The following is a 23,988-nucleotide window of genomic DNA, read 5'->3' as shown; positions in this document are numbered from 1 at the left end:
CGAACTCGGAAATCTTACTTACCGTGAATGAATAGGATGCATTTTTTTCCTTAAGTGGAATGGTTTGAGCCTAAAAAGAAACAAATAATTATTTTGCTGCCTTCGTCATCATATTAATGTCCAGTTATCTTTATTCTGTCCCTCCTGTTCAGTACTCTGAAAGCAGTGACTTACGTTGCAGCAGTTGCTCTCTTGTAGCTCAGTCAAATTGTACAAGCCAGGACAGGGAGCACCAATTCTCATTTCTACTCTGTTCCCTCTTCCCCTACCGACCCAATCTCTCAATGTTGCACACAATCCCCAATTTTAAAGTCTGCAAAGCATTCTGCATCTGACTTGAGGGGGATATAATAATAACCCCTCATTTTGCCTCCTCTACTGGTGTGCATTGTAAGTGTCAAGCAACTATGACCCCCTCGACCGTGCAGCACCTGTGCTTTGGCTGACTATTGGTCATCTCCAACATGTAACACACCACCAAATATTCCTCGAAAAGGGAATGCTTTGCATTGCATTTCCTAAGAAAGAGACCATGTCTTCATCTTTAAAATAACATATTTAAAAGCAAAATACTTGCATTTATAGAAATAAAAAATAAAAAGCAGAACAGAAAAAATCTTGTACATCTACTAACCTTCGGTTCAGCAGCACGTGTAACAGGCTTTGGCTTTGCTGTGGGGAGAGTAAATAAGTCTCTTTAGCACCAAAAAAAATCAAATGATAATCTGTTCATCTTTTGTTTGAAAAAAATCTTCCTCCAGATTTAATGCACAGCTTTTTAATAAAACAGGAATTTTATTGCCTAAAACTCCCAGGCACAATATTCGATCCAGCATTCCAGAAATTTAATACTTTACCAGTTATTCCAATGATTAAATCAAATAAGTAACCGAATATACTTGGCAGCCAAAATTTACCTTTAATTTTATCTTCCCCACTTTAAGGGCCTTTCCAACATGCAAGCATATCATCCGCAGGGATTACAAGAAACTGACCTGAGACATCTGTTGCTATTTCCACACCTCTGCTCCCATGCTCCACTTCGTAAGTGTCAAGCAACTATGACCCCCTCGACCGTGCAGCACCTGTGCTTTGGCTGACTATTGGTCATCTCCAACATGTAACACACCACCAAATATTCCCCACAGCTCCCATGCTCCACTTTGATGCCCTGCATCAAAATAGCTAAATAAAATGCAAACATGCACAAATGCTTCCCTCTCCTTGGCAGGCCTCGTCACTTATTGACTAGAAATACCCTCTGGAACAGGTGAAATATCGCCCTCAAGGTTAGATGTGTGCAAAATCCAAAAACTGATCAATGTATCCCAACGTCAAACATTGCACAGTTCCCAACACGCACACAGCGCAGACAGCTCTAAATATGCTCAGATAATCTGTTCTTAAGCACTATTATGAAACCGAAGTGACTTCACAATACATGTATTGTTACATTCCAGCCAGCCAACTGGTGAAGGATAGAACTGAAGCCAATCTTTATACACTTTTATAAAGTTATTTATGCATCGCCTAAACCAAGCACCACATTTCCAGTCTGTGGTTATAGGGGCACAGGATTGAACTTACACAGTTAAGGCAGTCTTACAGAACAACCCCCCCCACCCCGCCCCCCCTCCCCCCAAAACACCTGCTTGATCAAAAGTTTATACGGAAAACATCTTCTTGACAACAACTTCCTGAAAGATTTTTAATCATAAAAATCCAGTAATGTCACCCAAGACAAGGAATTATTGTCACTTTAATAAAGTTAAACTGCAAGACTTCTCAAACACTCCCATTCTGATGTGAAATTCCAAAAGGTGGTTCAGAAACAAACTGTTTATTGAAAGCAAAGATTCTCCTGGCTTAACACAGGGTGGCTGCCTCTGATTCGGAACTTTCACGGCAGCTCATACAGAAAAGGAGCTGGTCTTCAGCGTTTCCCCACAGCCATCTCATTCCGTTAAACATCCCTCCTCAAATATTTTATTCCCCTTTCATCTCAGGTTCCATTTTCCTCTTTGAACTCAAGTTCCCCAAATGTAAAAATCTTTCACGTTTTCTATTTTGCCTCTACTTTAGGGTCAATAAAATTCAAATAACTCATCTGTTTACTCATGAATCCTTTGTAAGATGCAAATGTCCCTCATCGCTTCTGAACTCTCTTTTGAAATTCATCAACTGAAAAACATTGCAAATTTTAGGCGGGGCGGGGGGCAGAGAGGCGTGTGGCGGGGGGGACAGAGTCAGAGATGGTGGTGGGGGAGGGGTGGGGGGGATAAAGGCAGAGACAGGGGGGCCCAAAGACAGGAGGGGGGGGGGGGGGGGCAGAGAGGAGGGGGGAGCCAGAAGCAGAGACAGGGGGGGGGGGGGGGAGCCATAGGCAGATATACAGGGGGTGGGGTGAGGAGAGCCAGAGGCAGATATGGAGGGGTGGGGGGGGGGAGGCAGAGGCAGAGACCAGCGAGGGGAGCCATTGGCAGAGACAAAGGGGGTGGTTGGGGGCGGCACAGAGGGAGTCAGAGACTGGGAGAAGAGCAGAGGCAGACACACATCTTTCTTTATCTACACAGAATACCAACATAATTCCCTAAAAGCGTTTTTTTTAAACGCATCTTAACTGTGTAAGTTCAGTCCTGTGCCCCTATATTAGTCTTTTATTCATGTCTCCTCTGTGTGCAGGAGTATATCTTGGGGTTGACAGGATTCATAACTTTCCTTCTTGCCCACAATTACCAACCATTGGAGGCGCCAAAAAAAATGTGCTTTAACTTCTTACCTTTCTGTGCTTCCTCAAACTGCTTTACGGTTTCATTCTTCTTCAGTAGCCCTGCCACTTTTTCCGATTCACTCTGTGGTTTCACTGAGGCCTTGCTGCTTTTGTCCTTGGTTGGTTGGCTTCCTTCGGTCCCAACATCAGTGACTTTTGGCTGATTTTTGCCTGTTGTCTGAACTCTAACTCTGGGAATCAATAACAGGTGCAAGTTGAATGTGATGGAACAACCAAGGGGCCACTGGCGGAAGGTTCCAATGAGAGATTTTATTTTTTTTGCTGCCTACTCACTGTTGCTTTCCAAAATCAAAAACGAAAAGTGTGACAGGTACATCACTTGGAGGCTTTTTCTTCAGAAAGCAAAAATCAATATCTTCTTCCTGTCAAAAAGTAAAATCTCCAAAGAATAAAGAACATATGGGTTGTTGAACACAAGTTGAATGAATTGCAATCCCAGGAAACACTCGCTACATTCACCGAAATGCTTCTTCTGGGAGCCAGATTCCCGAAGGTTGAACTTCATCACTTACACTTGAACTGAGCCTGACACGAGACACATGCAGACGGCAAACATAAATCTGGAAGGGCTGTGTACCTCACTGGAATGCTAACTACATTAATTAGAAACCAACTGTAGGAAGAAATTGATTCATGGCCACCGTGTCAGACAGGATGAACTTCTGATTAGGCTTCCATGTGTGGCCATAAAGGGGTCACTGAGGTGGTCTTGCTGAGTCTGGCGGAAAGGCTGATTGCTCGCGTCTGGCATCTTGGTACAAGAGGTCATTCGGATTTTTCCTTTCACAAATTTCAAGGGGAAATAATGCATTGATCGCAACAACGTATTGATCAAAAGCGGTCCAAACAAATCCAACCCCTAGCTCCAAACAAAAGTCAACCGCTCCCCTCACGGGTAATGGTGATCTCTATGCCAATTGAATGAATCTTAGTCAAAGTCGCTGCAAGTGGCTTCTGGGTTCCTTGTTGCGGGGATGGGAATGCCCATTTGGGATTCCTGCTACTGCTAAGAATCTAGTGCTCTGACCTAGAGTACGTATGTGGGCATCAGGAGGGGACAGCTCAGCTGTGATGCCTCCAAAATCAAGTGACCTGCTCCCTCCCACATGGATCACATCTTATTGAATGGCAGGACAGGCTTGAGGAGCTGAGTGGCGACTCCTGTACCTAATTTGTTTCTCAAGAATGGCCATTAGGGTACAATACAAGAGACTCAACTTGGAATTGTACAAAAAAAAAATGGGGGGGGGCGAGGAAAGAGGTAAAATTAATTGAAAATCCGATGCCAAAAAAAAGCTCACTTACCAAATAGGATGAGAAGCCATCATTCTTGGATCTGTCCAAACTAAGCCCCAGCTGCAATAAACATGAAGGACAGGAATGCATTCGTAAGTTATAGTTAAGGAAAAAAGAAAAAAAGGAAAGAAAGATAAGTGTGCATTTATATGGTGACTTGCACACCTCAGAACATCCCAAAGTGCTTCGCAGGCAATGGATGCTTTCGAAGCTTTGGCACTGAAACTTAACAGCCCATTCAACATACTGCAAGGTTCAATGGAGACCCATTAGCTCAATGTCCAATAGATCTGATTTGGTGTTGGCCGAGGAATACATTTTGGCCAGGATACCTCGAGAGCTCCTTAAATTCTTGACCCAGTAGCACCATGAGATTTTAAACATTAAATATTCACCTGAACATGTTGATGAGGCCTTGGTTAAATATCACAAGGTTAGAAAGATTTCTAATTTTAATAAAATAATTTGAACAATCCGGAATTCGTTGATGTCACACATACCTCTTGTAAACAGATATTTGGATACAAATGCACGCATTTTCATTAGTTGCATGTCAGAAAAATTCTATGAGCAAGCAAGAAACTTAAATGCAGTTCCTACATCACACGGACTGCAGCGGTTCAAGAAGGCAGCTCACCACCAACTTCTCAAGGGCAATTAGGGGTAGGCAATAAACACTGGCCTAGCCAGCGATGTCCGCACCCTATAATAATAATCGCTTATTGTCACAAGTAGGCATCCATGAAGTTACTGTGAAAAGCCCCTAGTCGCCACATTCCAGCGCCTGTTCGGGGAGGCCGGAACGGGCATTGAACCTCCGCTGCTGGCCTTGTTTTGCATTACAAGCCAGCTGTTTAGCCCACTGTGCTAAACCAACCCTGCGAAGGAATAAAATAAATGAAGGTCTTTTCAGCTTTTTTAACAGTGCACAAGGCCAACCAGCACATAATTGGTAAAAGTAACAGCTAAGAGTTAACAAAAGCAGCTTGCGTTCTCACCCCTTGATGGGAAATTCAAACACATGGAAATCAGGTGAGAACAAATTGGCTTGGGTTGTGAAGCCTCCCACAGGCAAACAGCTTCACAAAAGGTTATACAAGACCCATACCAAATAATCAGCTTCTGAAGCAGATCCTCTTTCCGAACTTAAGGACGGGCACTTAAGGAATGCTTTAAGGAGACTCAGAAGGCGTCGTTGAAAAAGGGGCGAATCGACATTGGTGGGTGGGAGGAATCTGCCACAAACTGTGCCATGTGGCGGTGCCTCGTCCAACATTCCGCGACACAGTCAGAAGCTCACCGCGTAAACCCTGCTGTGGAGAAGTAACAAAAGTAGGAGACACAGCAGAACCCTGGCTGGCGAACCTCCTTCCCCATCACCCAACTCGGATACTTTTGTCTTCTCTGCCCAAAGACCTGAGGCTCCAAGATTGGCCTGCTGCTTCACAAATCACAAAGCCCGGTAGAAGTAATCCTAGTTTTGAACAACTGACAACACCAGTGAGGAATGGCCATCAGGAGTATAGCAGCACTTGAGGAACAAATCAGAATCTTGACAGAGTAAGAGAGCTCTGGCATACAGAATTGACATCCAGAAATTTGATACAGAATATGTATCTTCTGCTCTTGTCATCTCCTCAAGATACTGACAGGCTGACATGGATGACAACGTAAATAAGGATGTAGAGAGCTAATATACACATCACAGTATATTCATCGAGAAAGGTCTGGCATTCCTCCATTGCAGCAAATAAGTCCTTAAATTATTCCCAAGTTTCTGCTTTCTTTCCATTTATTTATCGCGATGTGAAGAGCTTCCTGGCATCTGTGGTAAATTCAAATTTTTCCAGATTGTTCCCCTCTCAAAATTTAGAGTAACACTCTGGATTTATCTTCCTCACTGTGTTTACTACCGTGTACCTCACTGTCCAAGATCACCTTGCAGCTGTCTTTTTTCCACATCATAGACCTCACGTTTCGCCCAGTCTTTCTTCAGACTTCACACCATTTACACTGTGTCAGTCTTGTTTGCTGTCTCCAGCATTTGAATGTTTCTTTTAGTGTCAGTGACCAGGAGTGGACAATAATCAACTTACAGCCTCAACATAACTTACACTGACATGTACCTCGCAGATACTTGCTATGTTGTTCAACATTCCGTCAACATTCTTTGTTGATTGCTGGGCTGTATGAGCTGGACAAGCTGATTATCAAGGATGAGAAGGCTCCCAGATTCTCTTTCACATCCACTCATGGTAATTTCAACAATCAAGGATACGAGGAGCACTAATTTCTCCCCTAGGCGTTGCGCTGAACAATATCTGCAGTTTTTCTGAACACATAATTTGTCCAAAGTAATTCGATCACTTTGAACTGCCTCCTCCAAATCCTCTACTTTTCCGAGTTTAACATTCGCAAATTTAACCACGTCTTATGGAGGTTCTGTGTTCAAGTTATTGATGTACAATAGAAAGAGTAGATCGCTAACAATTCCTGTGGCACCTGACACAGTACTCCTCTGCCACCGTGATATAACTTCACTAAGAATTATCTGTTGTTTTCTACACAGCCAATATTACATTTGCCAAGATTTTCCCTCAATCCTCAATGCTTTTGAATTTAACTAATAGCCTTTCAGGTAGAGCACTGTTGATTAACTTTGGGTAACCTTGATACAGGTTTATTCAAAGCTCAATTAGGTTGTCACTACGTCAAGATGTCTAGCAGATATGTCAGGATATTTTCCTTTTGAATCCATGCTGATGACGGCTCTTTATTATTGTTGGGCAGAAATTCAAATTTAGTCAAGACAAACGATCCCATTAGTGTCACTTTAAATCCGCGCAAGATAATGAGTTTATAGTTGCCCATATAGGTTTTGCAAAAATATTTGAATATGGCGCCATCTACCTGCAGCTTTCCAAATGTCCCCATAATGTTGTCACAGCTTCACAAATATCCTCTTCAGTCTCAGCACTAAGAAAAATATCATCTCACCCAGCTTTTATTAATTTTCAGTTTGTCAAACCTGCATAGGGTTTCCAGTCTTTTTTTAAAATTTATCGATCAGAAATTGTGCTTTGATTATTGGTTTAATTTTTTTCACGGGATGCGGGAATTGCTGGCACGGTCACCATTTACTGTCCAGCCTCAATTGTCCTTGAGATGGTGATGGTGAGCCTCCTTCTTGAAGCGCTGCAGTCCATGTGGTGCAGGCACACCCGCAGTGCTGATTGTGAGGGGCATGCTCCTCTTGTATTCTCTCGTGAATGCTTGTAGGAAAGACGTTCTTCTGGCAATGGTTTTGGTTCTGTATCTATGCTTGCTTTCTAAGTCTCTTTACATTCCTCTGACCACCTTGCCAATTGTAGGATCATAGGACAATACAGCACAGAAGTAGATTGCTCAGTCCACACTTTGGTTGAGTCCTCCAATTAATTCCAATCTGCTGAGCTTTCCTCGTAGCCCTGTAATATTTTTCCCCTTCAGGGATTTATACAATTCATGTTTGACCGTGACCACTGAATTTGTTTTGTCCTCTCTAATGGTGCATTCCAGATCACAACTCGCTGCATCTGTTTCTTTTACCTGTTGCCTTACATCAGAGTCCTCTAGTTACTGACCCTTCCATTACTGGATTGAGATTTCCTTACTTAATCGTGTTGATTTTGAACAACCCTTAAAAAAAGACTGAACTCCCACATCCCTGAACGATTCTAGAAAATCTAGACAGCGGTACTTTTTGTGTTGCACAAATTGAGAATATAAACTTTTCAGCTGAGAAAAACATGGTCAGGTTTACATGGGACCATGCACCAAATTAAATTAAAAATAGCACAAGTTCATATGCAAATATGTTAGTTCTGTGGTCTTATAGCGCCCCCTGATGACAGTATGAAAGTTTTACAATTTCACAGTTTCCCCCGGTAAGTCTACGATCTCACAGACGCCCCCCCCCCCCCCCCCCCCCCCCCCCGGTGACATTATGATAGTTCCATGATCGCACGGCACCCCCTGGTGACACTATGTTGGTTCCATGGTCTCACTGTTCCCTTTGATGACACAGTGAGTTTAGCAGTCACTTCATGCTTGCTGGTGACACTGTTAGTTTACGGTCGCATAATGATACTACGTCAGCTGTTCCTGTATTGTTGTTGCTAATATCTTGTTAACATTCAACAATGGCGATATTGGAAATTCACACACCTTCTCAGTGTCAACAGCGGGACCCAGGTATGTAATGATTACCCTCGACAGACTGCACTGATATTGGAACAACCATCCCGCAGCAGAGGATTTGTTGAGGAAAATACACATTTGGGATAGTGGTGTATTATACAGAATAAACCAACCATCATTGCAACTGAAATAACCAACATTAGGGCACCGTTTTCCTCGTCCTAAACCTCTTTGACTTGATAAGTATTACTATAAAGGAGTGGAAAATACTCAGTAAAAAAATACTGAACTTACCGCAGAGTTCTCAACAGTTTTGAAGTCAAATCCCTTTGAAATCAAACTGGTCATTTCCACAGTCATATTTCCATTCTTGAAGAAACCAAATGTGTTTAAATGGATCTTTTGCCTAACATCATCCTGTAAAAAGAAACAGCCATGTTAGCAACAGAAATATTTCCCCAAATTAGAAGACAAGATTCAAGATTGTAACAGGACAGATTCTGGTTCAATGAGCCTGTGTCTGCTCTTTAAAGGAGCTAGCCACTTAGTCCCATTCCTCAAGCTTTTCCACCTTGCTGTTGTACATGTTAATTTTAAAAAGAGATATGCTGTTGAAGGTTTTTGTCTTACACTCATCAGGAAATATACACAAAAATAATTTTTATTCAGGTTTTCATAAAATATCAATAACAAAATGAAAAAGGAACCCAACAGGGTTAAGTACAAAACACAGTCCAAAAAAACAACCCTCCTTACCCCCCTCCCCCCTGTACATAAATAATAAATTAACATGAACACCCCGACTTAGCACAACAAATATATACACCCTCAAACCCCCCAGTGTAAATAACAAAAACAAAAATAAAGTAACCCCCCCCCCCCCCCCCCCGCTGCTGCCATTGACCAATGTCTCCCGTTCTGCCAGGAAGTCTAAGAACGGTTGCCACCGCCTAAAGAACCTTTGTACCAACCCTTTCAAGGCGAATTTCACCCTCTCCAACTTAATAAACCCCGCCATATTGTTGATCCAGGATACCACGCTTGGGGGCCTCGCATCCTTCCACTGAAGAAGAATCCTCTACCGGGCTACCAGGGACGCAAAGGCCAGAATACTGGCCTCTTTTGCCTCCTGCACCCCCGGCTCCTCTGCCACCCTCTAAATGACCCTCTTATGGACTGACTTCATTAACACTACACCCTGTATGCTTCATCCGATGCCAATGCTTATGTAGTACATTGTATATGTTGTGTTGTCCTATCATGTATTTTCTTTTATTCCCTTTTTTTCTCGTGTACTTAATGATCTGTTGAGCTGCTCGCAGAAAAATACTTTTCACTGTACCTCGGTACACGTGACAATAAACAAATCCAATCCAATCCAATCCACCCCAAATATTGCGAGCCCCCAGCCCGGCCTGACCCTGGAACCTACCACCCTCGACACCGTCCTCGCTACACGCCTCCAAAATTCCTCCAGCGCTGGGCATGCCCAGAACATATGGGTGTGATTCGCTGGACTCCCCAAGCACCTAACACACCTGTCCTCGCCCCCAACGAACCGGCTCATCCTTGTCCCGGTCATGTGTGCCCTGTGCAGCACCTTAAACTGTATGAGGCTGAGCCTCGCGCACGAAGAAGAAGAATTCAACCTCCCTAGGGCATCTACCCACGTGCCCTCTTCGATCACCTCTCCCAACTCCTCCTCCCACTTACCTTTCACCTCCACCACCAAGGCCTCCTCCTCCTTCTGCATCACCTGGTAAGTTTCCGAGATCTTCCCCACTTCCCCACTCCCCCCCCCCCCCCCCCCCCAACCCCGAGAGCACCCAGTTCTGTACTGGGCGTGGCAGCAGCCGCGCGAATTCCACCACCTGCCGCCTGGCAAACGCCCTTATCTGCAAGTACCTGAAGGTGTTCCCCGGGGCGAGCCCGTACTTCTCCTCCAGCTCACCCAGGCTCGCGAACTTCCTGTCCATAAACAGGTCACCCAACCTTCGTATCCCTGCCCTGTGCCACCCCGAAAACCCTCCAACTGTTCTCCCTGGGACGAACCGGTGGTTCCCCCATATTGGGGTCCACACCGAGGCCCCAACTTCCCCCCAATGCCGCCTCCACGGCCCCTAGATTTTGAGGGCAGCCGCTCATGGTATACCTCCTTGGAGGGACCGGCAGCGGCGCCGTTGCCAGCGCCCCCAGACTCATACCCACACAAGGCGCCGTCTCCAGCCTCTTCCATGCAGCCCCCTCCCCCTCCATCACCCACATGCGCACCATCGTCGCATTGGCGGCCCAGTAGTACCCACAGAGGTTGGGCAGCGCCAGCCCCCATCTCTACTCCGCTCCAGGAACACCCTTCTCACCCTCGGAGTCCGTCGCGCCCACACAAACCCCATTATACTCCTGTTGACCCGCCTAAAAAAGGCCTTCGGGATAAACACGGGGAGGCACTGGAACAGGAACAAAAACCTTGGGAGCACCGTCATTTTGACTGACTGCACCCTACCCGCCAAGGACAGCGGCAACGCGTCCCACCTCTTGAACTCCTCCATTTGCTCCACCAGCCTTGTGAAATTAAGCCTATGCAGGGCCCCCCAGCTCCTGGCCACCTGGACCCCCAAATACCCGAAGCTCCTCTCCGCCCTTTTTAGTGGGAGCTCGCCAATCCCCCTCTCCTGGTCCCCTGGGTGAACCACAAACAGCTCGCTCTTCCCCATGTTGAGCTTGTACCCCGGGAAATCCCCAAATTCCCTGAGGATCCTCATTACATCCAGCATTCCCCCCACCGGGTCCGCCACATATAGCAACAAGTCGTCCGCACAGAGCGACACCCTATGCTCCTCCTCACCCTGCACCAACCCCCTCCAGTTCCGCAACTCCCTCAGTGCCATAGCCAGGGGTTCAATCGCCAGTGCGAAGAACGTGGGGGACAGGGGACACCCCTGCCTCGTCCCTCGGTGCAACCGAAAGTACTCAGACCTCCTCCTGTTCGTGGCCACACTTGCCATCGGGACCTCATACAACAGCCTAACCCACCTGACAAACCCCTCCCCAAACGCAAACCTCTTCAGCACCTCCCACAGGTACCCCCACTCTACCCTATCGAAGGCTTTCTCAGCGTCCATCGCCACCACTATCTCCGCCTCCCCCTCCCTCACCGGCATCATGAGAATGTTCAGAAGCCTCCGCACATTCGCGTTCAACTGCCTCCCCTTCGCGAACCCTGTCTGGTCTTCGTGGATGACCTGCGGCACACAATCCTCAACCCTCTTGGCTAAGACCTTCGCCAGCACCTTGGTATCTACGTTTAGCAACGAAATCGGCCTGTAAGACCCACACTGCAGGGGATCCTTGGCCCGCTTCAGGATCAAGGAGATCAGTGCCCGGGACATCGTCGGGGGCAAAGCCCCCCCCCTCCCTTGCCTCATTGAAGGTCCTAACTAGCAACGGGCCCAACAGGTCCATATATTTTTCATAGAATTCGACCGGGAAACTGTCCGGCCCTGGTGCCTTCCCCGCCTGCATGCTCCCTATCCCTTTGGCCAGCTCCTCCAGCCCAATCGGGGCCCCCAATCCCACCACCAGTCCCTCCTCCACCTTCGGAAACCTCAATTGGTCCAGAAAGCAGCCCATCCCTCCCTCCTCCAGTGGGGGCTCGGACCGATACAATTCCTCATAAAAGTCCCTGAAGACCCCATTGATGTCAACCCCACTCCGCACCACACTTCCTTCCCTGTCCTTAACCCCCGATCTCCCTAGCTGCGTCCCGCTTCCGAAGCTGATGCGCCCACTGCCTCTTGTAAAACTCCTCCTCCTAACCTTGGTTCCTTCCCCCCAACTTTCCACCCCAGCTAGACCACTCGGAACCTGTTCTGCCAGGCTCCGATGGCCGCAGCCCCTCCCCCCACCTCACTCCCGTTCACTGGCCGGCTTAAACCGTCCAGCGTGGAGGCCCCCGCCCAGGTCCCTTTCCCACTTGCCCGGCCCTAGGAAAGCCCAAAGATCCCCTTTTAGCACACAAACCCCGCATATCCACCTGCACCCCAAAGAACCCTCATTTCAAGTGAAAGTCCCGTCCCTTCCCTTGTCCAAATATATACCACATTGGCTCCTTTAGCCTCTACACCCGCGCGCAGTGATACAAAAAAGAAGAAAATACAGTCATGAGGTTACATCGGCACATGGCCATTCCTCAATTTGTCAGTTCTGCCACAGTCCTTCTGCTTTCGCAAACTCCTCCGCTGCTTCCGCCGTTCCAAAATGAAAATCCCTGAGCTTGTAAGTCACCCTCAGCTTCGCTGGATATACAATGCCGCACCGCACCTTGCTAATGTACAGTGCCCTCTTCACCCGGTTGAAGGCAGCCCGCCTCCTTGCCAGCTCCACCGTAAAGCCCTGGTATACACGTAGACCAGCTCCAGCCCACTGCACCACCTGCTTCTGCTTGGCCCAGCTCAGGACCTTCTCCTTCACCCTGTACCTACGGAAGCACAGAGTCACTGCCCTTGGCGGCTCACTCGCCTTTGGTACAGGCCTTCACGACCGATGAGCCCGATCCAGTTCATATCGGGAGGGATCCTCCCCCTCCCCCAATAGTTTTGCCAGCATCGCAGCAAAATACTCAGTCGGCTTTGGTCCTTCAACTCCTTCGGGCAGCCCCACAATCCTCAAATTCTGTCGCCTGGATCTGTTTTCCAGGTCTTCCATTTTTCCTCGCAGATCCTTGTTAGTATCCATCACCTTCCGCATCTCTTTCCCCATCGAGGCAAGTTGATCACCGTGCTGCAATAACGTCTCCTCCACTTCCTTCAGCGCCTCCCCTTGCTCTCGCACCTCCGCCACTGCGCTCGCCACCTCCGTCCTCACCGGGGAAACCACCTCCCCCACCAGCACACTCAAAACCTCCCTCATCTCCTTCCTCACCATCTCCACGCATTTCTCAATCTGCGCCAACTTTTCAAATTCCGCAGCCATCACCTTAGTTATTTCTTCAGCCGTAAGCAGTGCGGCCTTCCCTGCTGCTCCAGCCTCCATTTTCCTTGGTGACCCCGCGGTGACCTTTCCACTCCCTGACGGACCTTCAGCTGTTTTTTTTTCGGCCGTTTTCTTGCTCACCCTCGACATTTTTCTTTGGGTTTTTTTTCCTCCTGTGTCTTCACTGTGCCTCTTCCGTGCCTTCTCCCTGCTTCTGCCGCCTCCGTGGACCCTGGGACCGGGCTTAAAGCCCCGAAAATGCCGTTCCCGAACGGGAGCTCTCCATTGTGCGGCCACCTCCCGCCCACTGTGACCGGAAGTCCCTCCCCCAGCTCTAAGTCCACCCAATGCGAGGCGAGATCCGAAATGGCTGTCGCCGAGTACTCGGTATCCTCTACTCTCGCCATCAGCGCCCTGCTCAAAATAAGAAAGTCGATCCGGGAATAAGCCTTATGCACGTGAGAAGAATGAAAATTCCCTAGCCCCCGGCCTTGCAAATCTCCAAGGGTCCACCCCTCCCATCTGGTCCATAAACACCCTCAGCACTTTAGCCGCCGCCGGCTTCCTACCCGTCCGAGACCTAGAGCGATCCAGTTCCGGATCCAACACAGTGTTAAAGTCTCCCCCCATTATCAGGCCCCCCACTTCCAAATCTGGGATCCGACCCAACATGTGGCGCATAAAACCTGCATCGTCCCAGTTCGGGGCATACACATTGACCAGTACCACCCTCTCTCTCTGCAGCTTACCACTTACTATTACGTACCTACCGCCCTTGTCTGCCACAATGCTCGACACCTCGAATGACACCTTCTTTCCCACCAAGATCACCACCCCTCGATTTTTGGCATCCAGCCGCGAATGAAACACCTGACCTACCCACCCTTTCGTCAATCTTACCTGGTCTGCCACCTTCAGGTGTCTCTCCTGGAGCATAACCACATCCACCTTCAGCCCCTTCAGGTGCGCGAACACGCGGGCCGGCTTGACCGGCCCGTTCAGTCCCCTTACATTCCAGGTTATTAGCCGGATCAGGGGGCTACCCGCCCCTCTCCACTGCCAACTAGCCATAACCCCTCCTAGCCACGCGCCCGCACCCCACAGCGGCAGACCCCCGTCTCGGACCCCCCCCCCTCCCCTCGCTCCAGCTCCCCCTTGACCATAGCAGCAGCAACTCGATTCCCCCCCACCCGGCTAGGACCCATCCTAGCTGCTTTACTCCCCCCATTGCACAGCTGGCTCCTGCTGACCCCAGCCACTCACGCCTCTCCTTCGACTCCTCCCATTGTGTGACACACCCTCCTCTTCCATTCCCCATCCGCAGGCTCTCCCCCTCCCCCTTCCATCCCAAGTGCGGGAAAAAACCCTCGCTTCCCCACCCCTGCTCCCTCCAGTCTTCAGCGCGGGAAAAAGCCCGCCCTCTCCATCTACCCGGCCCCGCCACCTCAGAAGCAGCTCCTTTTACAGGCCCAGTCCCCTCACCTCCGACTCGGGAGTCCCCCTCCCCAGTGGGGCCCCATCTCACTGCCGGCCATCCACCCCTGTTCCATTTGCTTAACCCCTCCAAGTGCCCCCCCCGCCCAATCCAACCAAAACAGTGCCCAACCCGCCCTTACCGAACCAGAAAGAAAAAAAAAACAAGAGCAAAGGACCCCCCCTCAAAAAGTAACATATCAACCGAAATCCCCAAACACCCATCCCGACCCTCAATCTGTGTCCAACTTCTTGGCCTGAACAAAGGCCCACGCTTCCTCCATAGACTCAAAATAATGGTGCCGGTCCTTGTAGGTGACCCACAGTCGCGCTGGCTGCAACATGCCAAACTTCACCCCCTTCCTGTGCATCACCGCCTTCGCTCAATTGTACCCGGCCCTCTTCTTCGCCACTTCCGCACTCCAGTCCTGGTATATTTGAACCTCCGCGTTCTCCCACCTGCTGCTCCTCTCCTTCTTGGCCCACCTGAGCACACACTCCCGATCGGCGAACTGATGAAACCGCACCAGCATCGCCTGCGGATGCTTGTTAGCCTTGGGCCTCCTCGCCAGCACTCTATGGGCCCCTTCCAGCTCCAGGGGCCCCTGGAAGGACCCCGCTCCCATCAGCGAGTTCAACATGGTGACCACATAGGCCCCCACGTCCGGCCCATCCAGCCCCTCCGGGAGGCCCAGAATCCGCAAATTCTTCCGCCTCGACTGATTCTCCATCTCCTCGAACCGCTCCTGCCATTTCTTGTGGAGCGCCTCCGCCAGGCCTAAGATCTCGTCCTCATTGTCAGAGATCTTTTGTTGGGCCTCGCGGATCGCCGCCCCCTGGGCCGTCTGTGTCTCCAGCAGCTTATCGATAGAAGCCTTCATCGGCTCTAGCAGGTCCGCTTTAATCTCCCTGAAGCAGCGCTGGATAACCTCCTGTTGCTCCTGCGCCCACTGCATCCACGCTGCCTGGTCCCCGCCCACCGCCATTTTGTTCTTCTTCCCTCGCACCTTCTTCGGGTCCACCACCACTTTTTTAGTCGCCCCGCTCCTGGTAAAAGCCATATACTGTCGGGGAACTATTGTACTCTCCTTCCCACCACGGGAAACGTCGAAAAAATGCCGTTGGGGGCCCTGAAAAGAGCCCAAAAGTCCAATTTTTGCGGGAGCTGCCGAATGTGCGACTTAGCTCCGCATAGCCGCAACCGGATGTCTCCCATAAATCACCCTTAATACACACAGCCCCCCTCCCCCTCAACCCCCCCCCCCCAACTATTGTTCAATGTTATCCAGTTCTTGAAAGTGCATAATGAATAATGCCCATGACTTGTAGAACCCCTCCGTCCTTCTTTCGTGTTGTTTAAGAGGGAATAAAGATAGCAATTATAGGATATTGTGTTCACTGCATTCAGTAGTATTGTTTAAGGGGTAATTCTTTAAAAAAAAAAATTTAGAGTACCCAATTATTTTTTTTTCCCAATTAAGGGGCAATTTTAGCGTGGCCAAACCATCTATGCTGCACATTCATAGAAATTCATAGAATTTACAGTGCAGAAGGAGGCCATTCGGCCCATCGAGTCTGCACCGGCTCTTGGAAAGAGCTCCCTACCCAAGGTCAACACCTCCACCCTATCCCAATAACCCAGTAACCCCACCCGACACTAAGGGCAATTTTGGACACTAAGGGTAATTTATCATGGCCAATCCACCTAACCTGCATATCTTTGGACTGTGGGAGGAAACCGGAGCACCCGGAGTAAACCCACGCATACACGGGGAGGATGTGCAGACTCCGTACAGACAGTGGCCCAAGCTGGAATCGAACCTGGGACCCTGGAGCTGTGAAGCAATTGTGCTATCCACAATGCTACCGTGCTGCCCATCTTTGGGTTGTGGCGGTGATACCCATGCAAACACGAGGAGAATGTGCAAACTCGGCACAAACAGTTACCCAGGGCTGGGATCGAACCCGGGTCTTCAGCCCTGTGAGGCAGCAGTGCCAACCACTGCGCCACCGTGCCACCCACAAAGCTATTCTTATACTGTGTTAGTGATAAAGTTGGGTTTAATACTATATCCTTATCTCTTCGTGCAATCACTCCTGAGGTGACGTATCCTTTCCTCACAGTTTTACAAAATTAACATAAAATATTGGGGTTTCATCCAGTACCTGAGCCACTGTTAGGGCCTGGTCTGGGTTCGTAATAGTTGTTAAAACGGAACTCAACTGCACGAGTTCATAAATTTATTAGTTCAATGAACAGTGATTTAGACAATGATGGTGCATCCAGATCAAGATGTATTAACATGGTGCAAATATCTATGGCTTCTTGAGCAAGTGGTACATTGGTGAATAATAATAATCTTTTATTGTCACAAGTAGGAAGTTACTGTGAAAAGCCCCTAGTCGCCACATTCCGGTGCCTGTTCGGGTAAGCCGGTGTGGGAATTGAACCCATGCTGCTGGCCTTGTTCAGCATTACAAACCAGCTGTCTATCCCACTGAACTAAACCGGCCCATAGGCTAACAATGTTGAACAAATTTGTGGACATGGCACTGCTGTCAATAGGCAAGTGCTGCATGGTTTTGTAAAAAGTGACAGAATCCTTAACCGGCTATGTTGAAACATGTTCAGACCTGTTGAAGCAACTTGCCCAACCATTTGGCCAATTCATGTTGTGCAGCACCAATCATAGGTAATAATATAAAGCTTAAAGGGACATTACTTTTGTGTGTCTTGGTCAACCCCATACATATGTGAGTGAAGACAATGAGTCATGAAGGTAAATCCCATCATATATACCAACCGCCAGTTCATTACTTCCATGTTAATTAATAAGAAATATATCCATCTTCTAAAAGATATTAGGGACTCCACTTCCAGTCTCTTGTAGGGTACTCCACATCCTAATATCTCCCATATTTAAACAAATTTCAGTGTTTCCATTCCTTTAAATAATGGTCTTGACATTTCTCTTCGTTACCTAGCTGCCAACCAATGGAAAGATTTTTTTTCATTTTCTGAAAATTTCTCATAGTTTAGAATACCTATCAGATCACCATTAAATTTTCTTTGTTGAAAACAAAGTAATCTTAGTTGCTCTGGTCTCTCCTTCCACATCCTTCTTCCAGCCTTTATTCATCTTTATCCAAAATTGGATATAATCTTTCTATCGGTTTAGCTTCCCTCTCAGCAATCTATACTATATCGACAAAACTTAGAATCTCAAATACTATTCTTTATAATTAGAACTTTACCAACATACCTCGCCACTTTTAAAGATTTGCATATTTGAATCCTCAAATCCCTTGGTACCTCTTCTTTTACAACTTCCCCATTTGGTGTACATGTCCTTTCCTTATTATCATTCATAAAATATATTCACTGAATTCTCCAGACTAAATTTCATCTAACTGCTCGATCTGCTAATGTGTTTGTATTCTGTGGAAAGTCACTAATTTTCACAGTTAACAATGCTCACCACTTTTATGTTGTACAGAAACATATCCCCTCCTTCCTAATCCACTTCAGTTTGTTGCACATTACCTGTCCTTCCTCTGCCACTCCTGAAGACCCCAGTAAACATACTCATCCTACCCTTCATACAAACAGCTGATTGAGTAACGGATGAGGAAAGAGTGGGGATTGAGTAACGGATGAGGAAAGAGTGGGGATGCCATTTTAAACACACACTATGCCTGTTTTTACTTTGTAGTCAAATGATTTTCTTCCAATGTTGGAAGGCTGAAAATTCGGCAACATTCTGAATATTAAAGATTGCTGTGTGCGAGATTACACTGTGTAGTATGGTACACACCCACACACACGGATTCCTGTCTTGTACTATTGGCTGACCATAATCTAGATCACAGCAGATGCAGAAGTCATGCCCCTGGAAAATAAAGTGAAAGAAAAGTCCCACCCCTCATAACTTTCCAGTGATCTCTGCAGGAAAGAATAGTGAGGGTCATGATATTAGAATTGATAACCAAGGGCCACTCTCTGACCTCATGTTAAAAGAGTCACCATACTGAATGTGTTCTTCCCAGCAGTCACCAGTGTACACATAATCTGTAAGTAGTCTTATACTAAAAGACACACCTTTGGGGTCGGGTATTTTCAGCCATATAGAACCCTGGAACAATCACGGAAATACTGCAGCTGACAATGTTTCCTGTCACTCAGCCTACTGCTCGACACAATTTCCAAGGAATGTGTGATCAGGACTTTCTCAGTGTAAGCAAAGTTATGTCAAACATTTAATTTGGAGGCAATTAACCTTACTTCAGAATTGAAGAAACACTTCCAGCATTGTGTATAGTTACATTGCAGAAAGACTTATCCCCTAATTATTCACTTGTCAATTCTTTCTGTCCATCTGGTTAAAATGCCCACCCTCCAGTTATCTCCATTAAGCTAATACTGTTCAAATACTTCATGAACCTTCAATTATAATTCAATGTTACCCAGTTTAAAACTCCTCGTAAAACTCCTTCGCAAATGGAAAAATGGATAAACAAAGTTAGTCTATCAGTCTTCTAGAAGCCATAATACAAAATATAATTAATGTTTAGAAAGATAAAAATGAATTGAAGTCAAACTAAAGCAAGGATTTCTTCTAAATGCACAATGGCAAAGTTGTTAGCATTGCTGCCTCACAGCGCCAGGGACCCGGGTTCAATTCTGGCCTCAATGTGGGCTCGATGCACCTGCACTGTAGGGATCCTATAATTCTATGTTACATTAATATTAACATTAACTTGATAAATTTATGAATGTTATGGACAGTATATAGATTTTGACAAGGCACCCAGTAAGAAGCAAAACAAGAGACTTGTTGCTAAAATTAAGGCACTCCCTGATCAAAGGGTTGTAAGTAGTATAGATAAGGAGTTGTTGAAAGGACCAAAAGCAAATTCTGCACATTGGTTAGTGTAACATTTTTGAAGGGATTTAAACAGCGGTGAATTTGGGATGATGGCTCCAAAACAACCTGACTCTGGGAAAGGGGTAAAATATCAGATTTCACAGGTGACAGAAAAATAGGGAAACATCTGCCATTGCTTTAAAAGAGAAAGAAATATTTTTAAAACATTTAAAAATGCTATAGGGAATGCGATGAAGTGGACAGCTATTTCAGAGACACAGCACTGACATATGAGCCGATTGATCTTATTCTTCGCGTGCAATGATTGATCACATCAATCTACTGGTTTATGTACTGTATTGCAAGAACTCAAAAGGTTATGAAATAATTGAATGGCTGGACAGCGTCCCTATTAATAGACAATAACAGTTTAACAGACTCGGAAGGAATCAGTGGACAAGAGTGTAAACTATGTGCAACAGTAAGAATAGTCTCGATGTCAGGTGATTCTTCTTCTCACAGAGATTGGTGACCCTCTCTGGGATACAACGCTCACTGTTGTGGTAGGTGCGAACTCGGGATCCCAAAGGGAAGTTGGACTGGGTTTTGACTGAAGCAAAGATTGCAACAGATAGGTGGCGAGTGTCTTTTATGGGCAACACTCAGTGCATGTGATCTTCCAGACTGGTTTTGATTGCCTCAGGGGATGAAAGAAGAATTTCCCAGAGTATCATACACTTTATCAGCCCTCTCGGTTTTCCCTTTGGTTTTTGTCTTTCTGAGGAAATTACCTGGGTGCAGGAATGGATGGCAGGAGGGAAGAACTATTTAATCATGACGGTCTGGCCATCATGATACGGAGCAAGTTTGCTGGATCATCTCATCTATTCCTGCCCATCAATTCTGTACATTCGTATTTGCAATGAAAACATCTATTGAGGTGGTAAAACTCTTAACATTTTATGGTGAACTTCAAACAGAGGGGAGTTGCAGTTCTGTGGTAGACAGGGGCTATTTTATGTATTTTTCCAAAATTATTTAAATAAAGATTTCTTTGTGGCCAGTTTGATGATCAGGCGTAATCCAACTTCAGAAGGTTTGCTTCCAGAAACATTCTGTGCAAAATTGGATGATACATAATGTCATTCCTGAATTAAAGGGCTAAAATCAGACCATAACTATAGTTCAGCGTCTTGAAATATATGTCGAGGGTAAACTCAAGAGGCAGCAAACAGGATACAGGGCTGCAGCTGACAAAATAAATATAACACAAATCAACATATGAGAAACTCAAAATTCTGCAAACGTTAGATTTATATGCCCCACCTCACCTACTCTCACAGATCTACTCAGCTCCCAATCTTGTAGTGATTCAAATTTATTATTTCATTTTTGTAATTCATTCCTCCAGTGCTTCACCCCTCATCTCTTGAACAAGTTCCCCTCTTTCAGCTGCCTTCATCAAGTTGTCCCTGAACACCCTCCACTTGCCACCTCTCTCGCCACCTTCAGCACACTCCTTAAACTCAAATTCTTTGATTTACTTTTAGTCATGTCTCATCATCATTTTTGGTTCATCATCTATTTTTTTCTCACCCCTCTGCTAAGCACCAGGGAACTTCTATTAAAGGTACAATACAGGCGGAATTTGTTTCTGTGATACTCCTCCTGACTTCATCATTTTATTTTACTCCCCACTAATAGTTAGAAACTTTTAACGACCCAGTTCTTCGCACCAGCAATTTGTAACTGAGAATACTTCCTGCAGTCAAATGCCACGTTAAGCCGGACAAAACCAACGCCTGCAGCACGGATGACACTTCTACACAGGTGAAGTTGACATAATAACAAAAGATCATTTACCATTAATTTCAAGGAAAATCAACAGAATCCTTACAGTGCAGAAGGAGGCCATTCTGCCAATCGAGTCTGCACCAACCCCCCAAAAGAACATTCTCCCTTGGTCCGCTTCCCTACCCAATCTCTGGAACCCCGTGTATTAACCGTGACCATTCCAACTGACCTGCACATCTTTGTACACTAAGGGGCAATTTAGCATGCCTAATCCACCTAACCTGCACTTTTTTGGACCGTGGGAGAAAACTGAGGAGAGAAAGTGAAAACTCCACACAGTCACCCAAGATCAGAATTGAACCCAGGTCCCTGGCGCTGTGAGGCAGCAGTGCCAACCACTGCATTGATGTGAAAATGATATACATCACCATTACATTTGACTGAAATCCTAGAGACAACAGTACAAGTGAAGGACTTTTGAGTATTTTGTGACTCGGGTACTGACTTGATAAAATGTTTAGAAAGTCAATTTTTTGCAGATTATAAAGTTAAAATGCAATACTTATTCCTGATAGTATTGCATACAAATGGCACAATGAGGCAGCTTACTTCTTTCCATCAGAATACTTTTTCATGAATCGGGTGCCTCCTTATCAAAACGATCACATTTTATGTTTTTACAAGGATGCATTTAAACATCTGCTTTGACACCTGGGATTGCCTGGGAGAGAAACTTTAGATTTTGCCTGAGTATATTCCAACAATCCATTTTTGAGAGTTGCCGATTTTGACGGCATGGGAATTCATGTACCCAGTTAGCGCCGTCAACATTTACCCCATTTAAACGTCAGTCGTGTGCATGTATACTTATCCCGACTGGGGTGTCGGGGCAGGATCGGCTTGGCCAACCCGTCCTGACAGACTGTAGACAATCTGCCCACTGGCTCACAGGCGGCAAGGCAGCAAAGGTGAAGTCCCACAGTCTCAGATGAACCATAGGCTGCTTTTCCCCTTTGAGGTGGGGGGGGGGGGGGGGAGAGAGAAACTGACAGGTGGTGATTTAATCTGAGAATAACTACGCCTCAGGCGAGGGTGAGGTCGAGAAGAAGCAGCAGCAGCAGCAGCAGCAGCCGCCCGCCCCCCCCCCCTCCCCCCTCCCTCCGCCTCCCCTCACCTCACCTCACCTCCTCGCCTTACAGCACAGCAACTGTCAATACCCTCAAGCCGAACCAAGAACCATTCCCGTTCAATCGCTCGGGAAATAAATAAACACGCTCAGTGGCCAGTCCCCCGAGCATCAGCTTTTACCTTCAGGATCAGGCGGTGGATTCGACCCCGAACCGAGGTCGAAAACAAAGCGCAAAGCAGAAAGCTCCAGCCCCACAGCGGGGACAGACTCAAGGCCGCCATGTTGGCAGCGACGTCAACATCCGGGTGAGCTTCCGGCCGTCAGAGGTCACTGGGCGGCGTCAACGTCACGCAACGTCCTGACGTCACCATGATTGGTGACCCAAGCACCAGAGACCCATCAGCTGGAGGCTCACCCTTGCAGCATTGTGCCCCCCCCCTCCACTCATGCAGCACTGTGTCCCACCCATACTGCTCTATGTCCCACTCATGCAGCACTGTGTCCCACCCATACTGCACTGTGTCCCACCCATACTGCACTGTGTCCCACCCATGCAGAGGTCTCCTCCACCCCAAACATCAACACTTTTTTCTCTGTCCACAAATGCTGCCTGACCCGCTGAACATTTCCAGGATTTGTTTTGTTTGTATTTCAGATTTCCAGCATCCACGGTAATTAGTTGCTTTTTAAAAGCAATGAACTGATAAAGAATTTGCACCTGTAAGGGGGGAAACAGTAAAACCTGGAATGAAGGTTACCAGTAAAACGTGTCTGACCTGGTTTAATAAGTATTGGGTCAGAGTTGATGAGCTGGACGCTGAGCTGCAGACATGACATATCAGGGTGGGGGGAAAGGTAATGTGGGGCACTTTGTTCCAGTCGGAAGTCACGCCGCCTTATGTTTCGGTCATCTGATTTGGTCAGTGGTCAGGAACAGGGAGACTGCGATACAGGCAGGAAGAGGATTGAGAAGGTGGGAGTGGAGGAGCCTCAGCCCTGGCAATTGAGGTTCTTGCAGCTTGTGTGGGCAAGAATGAAGGCTGTAAAGGTACGAGTCTGGAGGCTTTACTGACAGCACCCCTGCCATTCTCGCCGGCTCGGTACTCCACAAGTCCTGTGGTGGTGGCAGCCTTGAGGGTGTGGGGGCAATGGAGGCAGCATATGAGACGAGGGGGCGTCAGTGTGGTCACCGATCTGTGACAATCACCGGTTTGGCCCGGGGGGGGAGGGGCTGGATGGGTGTTTTAAAGTATGGCAGCGGGCAGGCATTGAGAGGTTTGGGGATCTATTCATCCAGAGGGCTTTCCGACCTTGGAGACATTAGAGGAGGAGTTTGACTTGCTGGGAGGGAACGGGTTTCGGTATCTTCAAGTGCGGGACTTTGTACGGAGACAGGTCCCAAGCTTTCCTCACCTCCCCCTGAGGGGACTACAGGGTAAAATGCTGTCAAAAACAGGGCTTGGAGGTGGGAAGGTTTCGGACATAGACAG

The 23,988-nt window shown here is 47.2% G+C and overlaps 1 protein-coding gene across 3 annotated transcripts in view; it reads right to left on the bottom strand.

Annotated features, from left to right (window-relative positions):
* gpr107 (G protein-coupled receptor 107) overlaps nt 1–22,802 on the bottom strand; it is a 132,079-nt gene extending 109,277 nt beyond the window's left edge. For all 3 annotated transcript variants that reach the window (XM_072488662.1, XM_072488664.1, XM_072488665.1), the window contains exons 1-7: nt 22,678–22,802; nt 8,561–8,683; nt 4,097–4,147; nt 3,065–3,153; nt 2,780–2,961; nt 635–672; nt 23–70 (exon numbers count right to left, since the gene is read on the bottom strand). In XM_072488662.1, coding sequence (XP_072344763.1) covers nt 23–70; nt 635–672; nt 2,780–2,961; nt 3,065–3,153; nt 4,097–4,147; nt 8,561–8,683; nt 22,678–22,779 — 633 coding nt within the window. In that variant the 5' untranslated portion in view covers nt 22,780–22,802. The remainder of the gene's footprint in view (nt 1–22; nt 71–634; nt 673–2,779; nt 2,962–3,064; nt 3,154–4,096; nt 4,148–8,560; nt 8,684–22,677) is intronic.
* Nucleotides 22,803–23,988: the final 1,186 nt, after the last annotated feature.

This window comes from Scyliorhinus torazame, chromosome 22 (assembly GCF_047496885.1).
Source record: "Scyliorhinus torazame isolate Kashiwa2021f chromosome 22, sScyTor2.1, whole genome shotgun sequence".
Classification (NCBI taxonomy): Eukaryota; Metazoa; Chordata; class Chondrichthyes; order Carcharhiniformes; family Scyliorhinidae; genus Scyliorhinus; species Scyliorhinus torazame.
The sequence above is the reverse complement of the archived record's forward strand: the minus strand, read 5'-3'. Positions and strand labels throughout refer to the sequence as shown.